The 6678-nt window shown below is 43.1% G+C and overlaps 1 protein-coding gene across 2 annotated transcripts; it reads left to right on the forward strand.

Moving 5' to 3' along the window:
- The first annotated feature begins 556 nt into the window (after window positions 1-556).
- LOC308154617 (XK-related protein 8-like) lies at window positions 557-6678 on the forward strand. 2 transcript variants are annotated; one of them, XM_080527783.1, is made up of 3 exons: window positions 557-969; window positions 3399-3589; window positions 4027-6678. In XM_080527783.1, the coding sequence occupies exons 1-3, from the start codon at window positions 632-634 to the stop codon at window positions 4740-4742; spliced, it is 1245 nt and encodes a 414-aa protein (XP_080383909.1). In that variant the 5' UTR covers window positions 557-631; the 3' UTR covers window positions 4743-6678. The 2 variants fall into 2 exon arrangements, with proteins under 2 accessions (XP_080383909.1, XP_080383910.1); XM_080527784.1 differs by having other exon boundaries at window positions 801-864.

Consider the following 6678-nt stretch of genomic DNA (forward strand, 5'->3'; position numbering starts at 1 on the left):
AAAGAAAAAAAGAAAAGAGCTGAGGGGGCACAGGAGTAGACAACAGTATCATCAGCAAATGTAATTTACAACAGTTGAAGGATAAACCAAATTATCCATGTAAATGGAAAACAGCAGTGGATCTACCCTATGGACTATACCGCACAATGCTGTCACTTATCCAGACAGATCACAATGTAATCATAGAAGAAGTAGCAGAGCAGAGATGGTACAAAGTCTAAAACCTAAGACCTGACTGGTGCGCATATAAAATGCTATTTACTGTTAATAAGCAGACTTGATCAGGGAATCCAATATTTTTTGCTAAATAATAAAGTCTCGAGAGCGGTAATTAAAATGACAGTGTCATTATTTCAGATCCTTAACTCAAAAATGTGTCAGTGCTGACTCGTTCACAGAGGTAGTCACGTTCATGTCATGACGTTAGACTATACCAGGACATTCCCATCAAAAAAGTTGGAGGCGGGGGAGGAGGCCGATCTTGGAGGCAGATCTTGGCAGCCTACGGTACTTTCGGTTTTAGCGAACTTGGTTCAGAGGGAGTAAAAGACGGAGAGGGGGCCATTCTTTTCTCTCTCCCTCTCTCTGCTTATGTACTTCAGAGCTATAGCAAACAAAACGTGTGGAATTCATGTCTAGTACAGCTGCCATAGAGGAGCTGGGACTCCTCTCGCCCCCCTTCAAGTACTCTGCCTGCGATTTCCTGCTGACTCTCGGTGGTCTGCTGTTCTTCGTGGCCGACCTGGTGCTGGACGTGTGGGCAGTTGTTTCTTTTTATGAGGAGGAGGCCTACGTCTGCCTGGGAATGCTGGTGTTCCTTCTCCTCGGATCCTCTGTCCTGCTACAGGTCTTCAGCTGGCTTTGGTACAATTATGATCAGGACAGGACACACACAGTGACTGACAGATGTATGAAGAGCCTTCGTTTACTCAAGATCCTCCATGTGTTCCAGATGGGAGTGTACTTAAGGTTGAGTAAGCTTTCCTGGCGAATTAAGTTACTTTTAACAAAACGTAACTTGTTTAAACGGCCATATGCTATGTGTATAACTTCAAAATATAACTGAATTAACTATAAATGAAGGATGATCGCTGAATTCCGTAACTTATCTCTACTTTCTCTGAAGTCTGCTCTGCTGCTCCCTGGTTGCCTTGCAACTATTTCCTGTAAATGCCAAGCAAGTTTCCTCTGACTGCTTGTTGGGGCATGACCACTAGGATACAGCAACATCCTATGGGGCTTTTCCACTACGGTGCTGACCCGGTGCTGACCCGGGTCAGCCCGCTTCGTTCCCCTTTTCCATTAGTCATCCCTAACCTTTCTTCACTAACCGCCATCTTGAAATACCACATTCACTCTAGGAAAATGTCACTACAGTTTCTGTAATAGCTTATTAATAAAGATTCGAAAAATTATGCTGACCATCGTATTATCTTAGTTTAATGTCATTTCAATGAATCATAGAACTTTTATTTACAAGCACAACACAAACATCGCTATTATGCACCGTCTTTCTCCGTGAATAACACTGGCTGTGGAGGTGGTACAAACACAATACTCCTTTGCTAACTTCACCATCTGTCTACGGTCATTTTGAGCCCTTAACCACCGCGCTGACACCCCGAGAAGTTATGCTTTTAACCTAAACTCGATGAACCGGGAGTTCGCCCAGCCGCTGCTGCTCGCAGCACCGCTTGTCCAGTTGACAGCGGGGGCAGAGAATATTTCTACCCCGGAATTCCATTCAAATGCCCGCGTCAGTCAGCCTTTTCCGTAGAAATACATCGCTCCGTTATATATCTAACGTTACATGTTTTAAGGCTGATCTGTGCATGATAGTGCTGCATTATGTTGATCTATTTATATCGATCTATAAACGCAGAGATTGGAGCCCCGCACCAGCAGGACAGCGCTGCACTCGTATCTATCAGCCTGTCTGTATAATGATGTCATTGAATGCCGATGCTGAGATACTGTGCTGATGAACCATTCGCTGACTGTCTTAATAAATCAAGTACAGAGATTCCAACCCGTGTTGAACATTCTATTTCCTTGTCAAATCGTGTATGCTGTCATTGCTGTGCACCTAATCTATGAGATGACAAAGCATTTAAGATCACAATCCTCAATAGATTGATTCCATCGTTTTACCGACAAGAAGATTCTACAATCTATCAGCCTTTCCGTAGAAATACATCGCTCCCTGTATAACGATATATATCTAACGTAACATGTTTTAAGGCTGATCTGTACATGATGATTGGTGCTGCATTTTGACATAATTCTTATCGCATTTCCCCGTTGTGTTGTGCTGCCGTTCAGTAGTCCAGCGCTTCATCATCCCCCTTCACCCCTTTCCATCCCTGGCGTCATTTTATCAATGAACGTGGTATTATACATATTTACATATTACATATTTGTTGTTATTTATGGAAGTGTCCGGTTGCTGGAGGAACCAGGACGCCGGCTACACTGCACAGTTTAGCCCGAAATATATAGAGAGAGTGCTGTACCGCGCCAGCTGGTGCAACTCCCGTTGACGGCACACAATGATGCTACAGTTCATAAAGCAGACAAGTGAAGGCAGTGGTTTTAAGGGTTCAAAAACATGACTTTATTATGTGTAGAACAACATATGTGCAGAACAAAATCCAATAGAAATGATTCAAACATGCAGACAATCAGGCAGTAGCCGTCTCCTGAACATAACAATGACGCTACAGTGAGCTAAAGTAGTAGCCATCTCCTTACGATAGCCCACAGTAGTTTCTTTCTCTTTTCAGCATTCCTCTTTCGAGTATCCTTCCTTCTGTCTTCGCTCTTCTGTCTTCTCTCTTTTCTCACCAAAAAACCACGGTTAATAATATACCACATGCCGAGGGAAAGGCATAGGATAGCTGCAAGCATAGGATAGCTCCATGTTGCTGTTGTTATGTCTCGTGAAAATATACGTCACCACCATGGCGCGCTGTTATGACGCGTAACTCCGCCTACTATCGTCTACTCCTCCTACTAGTCCGGGTCGGTTTGTGTATAATGGAAAACCAGAACAGATCAAAAGTGACCCGACCTGACCTCGAACTGATCCGAACTGCACTAAACCGGGCTGCTGATGGAAAAGCACCACTAGAGTACTCTTTTGGGCTCATCATCTCTGCTAGAAATGTGTTGTTAATTGAATAGAGTAAAATTTATTGTTTTTGTTGTGAATATTGTACACAAAATATTGTGGTTTCTAAATGCATTGTATAGGTTACAATGTGTCCTAACACAATGCTAGAATTTATTAAATGAGTGTTATTGATTAGTATAAAGCCATGGAAATCATGAGTTTTTATTTTCTCATAAAACCAATACAGTTTGTAAATGAACCCTTGTTTTTTGGGATGTCATCCTAGATATGTTGGTGTAGTGGAGATGTCGATACGCAGCTTCTGTACTGGAAAGCAGTACCCAGCAGGCTTTGCAGTGTACCTGGCCACGGACCTCAGTATGCTACGTCTGATTGAGACATTCTCTGAGAGTGCCCCACAGCTGGTCCTCATGATCGCTATCATGCTGCAGAGGAGGGAGATGGAGGCTTTCACAAGTATGTGTATGATAGACCAAAGACTACAGAACTATCAGCATGGTATCCCCAAATCAGTTTGTGCTATTAACTAAGTCCTATGTTGTCATTCCAAACATGGCAAAAAAAGGGGTAAACAGAGGGGTATTCCATCAACGTCGCTAAAGTAAAATCCAGGCTTACTCTGATAAATGTCGCGAGACTTCTAAAAAAATCCAGGCATATTTTGATAAATCTTGTGAGATTTATCAAAGATAAGCCTGGATTTTCCTTTGGCGATGTTGATGGAATACCCCCAAGTTCTGGGGCAACCAGGCTGTGTGGTTGCCAGTCTATCCTCATAACAGAAAAGGCATTCTACACCCATAAAGATACACCTTAACAATTCCATTAATTGTCAGATAGTTGATGAGTTGATATTCACATTCCCTTTTTTTTTTTTTGTTTGTCTCTGTCAGTCTTGAAGGCAGTTGGATCAGCGTCTGCTGTCGCCTGCAGTGTCACGATGTACCACCGTTCCTTGCGTTCCTTCCTCCCTGACAAGGCCAAGCAGGGCTGGGTCTCCTCTGCACTCTACTTTCTGTTGAACCTGCTGCTGATTGGCCCACGCGTGGCTGCCATCGCCCTCTTCGCCTCTGCCCTTCCCTGCTTTGTTGTTGCCCACTTCCTCTCTTCCTGGATGATTCTGTTCTTCTGCGCATGGCGTCTGAAGACCGACTTCATGGACAGCCCCGGAGGAGAGTGGCTCTATAAGGCCACCGTAGGTCTCATCTGGTACTTCTGCTGGTTCAACGTGACAAAGGGGAGTACGAGGAAGAAGACCATCATCTACCACTCTTTCATGGCATTGGATATCAGTATGCTTTGTGGTCTTTGGTGGTGGCAGACTGTGAGGGAGCCGCCATATTTTGAGCTGCCTTTACCTCCCTATGTTCCACCCAGCACCATAGCCACACTATACGTTGCCGGGCTCCTACTTAAAGTGATATACTATAAGTTCGGCCATCCTACTATGAGTGCAGAGACTGAGGTTGTGCAGGAGAAGCAGCAGGAGCAGGGGTACGACGAGGTGGACTTTCCTCAGAACCAATTCCGAATGATGGCTGGCCCTGCAATACCTGAGACCAAGGTTAATAAGAGGATGAGGTCTTTGGCTGTTAAGTTTTACTCTTGATCTCCATTGGCAGAGGCATCCCAGATGCATCTCCTAAACATTGACTAACAGTTACACCCAAAAAATAAGAGTGCCAGGTGTTGTGTCACCTCTCTGCTTCAAAGTCATTTGGATAGACATTACAAATCACGTTGCCCACTGGTCTGCATCGATGCACTTAGACACACACTCACATGCACACGCACAGTGTGCAAGGGTGTCATACCATGGGAAAAACTCACAGTTATTTACAATCATCTCTATGGCCTCTTGAGGAGCTAGTGGCTAAACATGGAAAGAATGAGTCTTTCATTGAATACCATTTTTCTAACAGGACAGAAATGACACTAGATGGTCTCATTTGGTGCTGTGGATTACTATGACTTAAAAAAAAAAAAAATGTTATTTCTGCTTTATTGGGATATAAACAGTAGAGATTAACAGTAAGGATGGGTGACAGAGGAGGGATGACATGCAAGATATGTTGAGGGTTGGAATCGAACCAGGAACTTTGGGATTATGTGATATGTGCGTTAGTGTGCTATGCCAGCATTTTATTGCAAAACATATATTTTCCAAGGAGGGAGTTCTGGCTATAAATTACAATAGCTATGAGGCTATGATTCTATTTTGGGACTGAAGGGTGGATTTCTAGCATTGTGAGTGCCAATGGCCCCTGGTCCAAGCATATATTTTTTTCTTAGGATGACTGGTGATGATTCACTTACTTTAGATAAATATACTTGTAAGTCGCTTTCAATAAAAGCATCTACTAAATGTCAAAATGTTATACAGTAGAAAATAGTTTTCAAAGAGTTAAATGCCTGTTATGAATGCATTACTCTGATGTGTAACACTCATGAGGCTGATGCTGGGTTATGATTTCCACGGATGACCAATGACCAGGGTTACTTCCTGAATAGTCCTCGTTCCCAGATGACCAGGGTTACTTCCTGAATAGTCCTCGTTCCCAGATGACCAAATGTGCTGGTGGACCAAGTAGTCAAACTAGGCTTTCATTAAGCCAATAGAAAGAGCATTGAAAATGGAAGGCTTTACTTAGCATCAATCATCTCCCTTAGCACTTTCCCCCCAGTGCTTGCACACCACACATTTCTGATTTGTAGCTATGCCTCGCACACGTGTGATTTGCTGAAATCAAATAATAACAAATACTTTATTCAGTAAATTCACTCCCACTAAGGCCAGGTTTGAGCCATTGTTATTCCAGGCTGTGCACAATAGCCTTGGGATGAGGTTACTTCCTGAAAGGTCTGATCGGCCTTAGGAAATGACCTCACCAAGTAACGGGCTATGGGTATCTCTGGACAGGACGGTGGAACTCATGGGTTTTGTAATTACCAGACTGTAGACTAGGAGACATGATGTGCTTGTGTGTGTGGGAATCACTCTTTTGACCACTATCTTACTATTTACATGCAAATTCCAGGCTGAATGTAGTTGGCCAAAAGGCTTCTCCCATTGATATTGATATCTGGAGTTATTTGTTGAGAAAGGTATTTAAGCAGAAAACAGGTGCATTCTTGAAGTTTTGGTGTTGTTGTCCTCCCCCCCCACAGCCGGCGGTCAGGAAACCTGAGGTACTGTCCATACTTGGCATGCATGCATGCACCAAGTGTGGAACCCCCCCGAGTACCGTAACATTTCTTGCAACTCTTGCTCAACAAAAGCATATTGTGTTTCTGGTCCGTAGCCTAGACTCAGGTATAAGTGTTTGTCACAAATAATGACAAATCATTATCAATCATAAATCACATGATATATCAGGTCATGTGATCAGTATTATGTAGTCTGCTTTTATCGTGTCAAAAATCGCCTGAAGTCTAATAAGGAATACATGTAGTTCTATCCAGCTGCTGGAAGAGGTTATGAGGCACTTAAATTAGGTATGTGTCTTATTTATTGTTTAAACTAAATGTATGAAAGCAAATAATGA

The sequence above is a fragment of the Nansenia antarctica genome (genome assembly GCF_963989245.1).
Source record: "Nansenia antarctica genome assembly, chromosome: 3".
Lineage (NCBI taxonomy): Eukaryota > Metazoa > Chordata > Actinopteri > Argentiniformes > Microstomatidae > Nansenia > Nansenia antarctica.

What these genes read in the sequence shown, in the direction of transcription:
- LOC308154617 (XM_080527783.1), top strand. Translation starts at nt 632, where the DNA reads ATGTCTAGTACAGCTGCCATAGAGGAGCTGGGACTCCTCTCGCCCCCC. An exon ending in CAGATGGGAGTGTACTTAAG is followed by an intron (nt 970 to 3,398) that starts GTTGAGTAAGCT and finishes ATGTCATCCTAG; the next exon opens with ATATGTTGGTGTAGTGGAGA. An exon ending in GGAGATGGAGGCTTTCACAA is followed by an intron (nt 3,590 to 4,026) that starts GTATGTGTATGA and finishes TGTCTCTGTCAG; the next exon opens with TCTTGAAGGCAGTTGGATCA.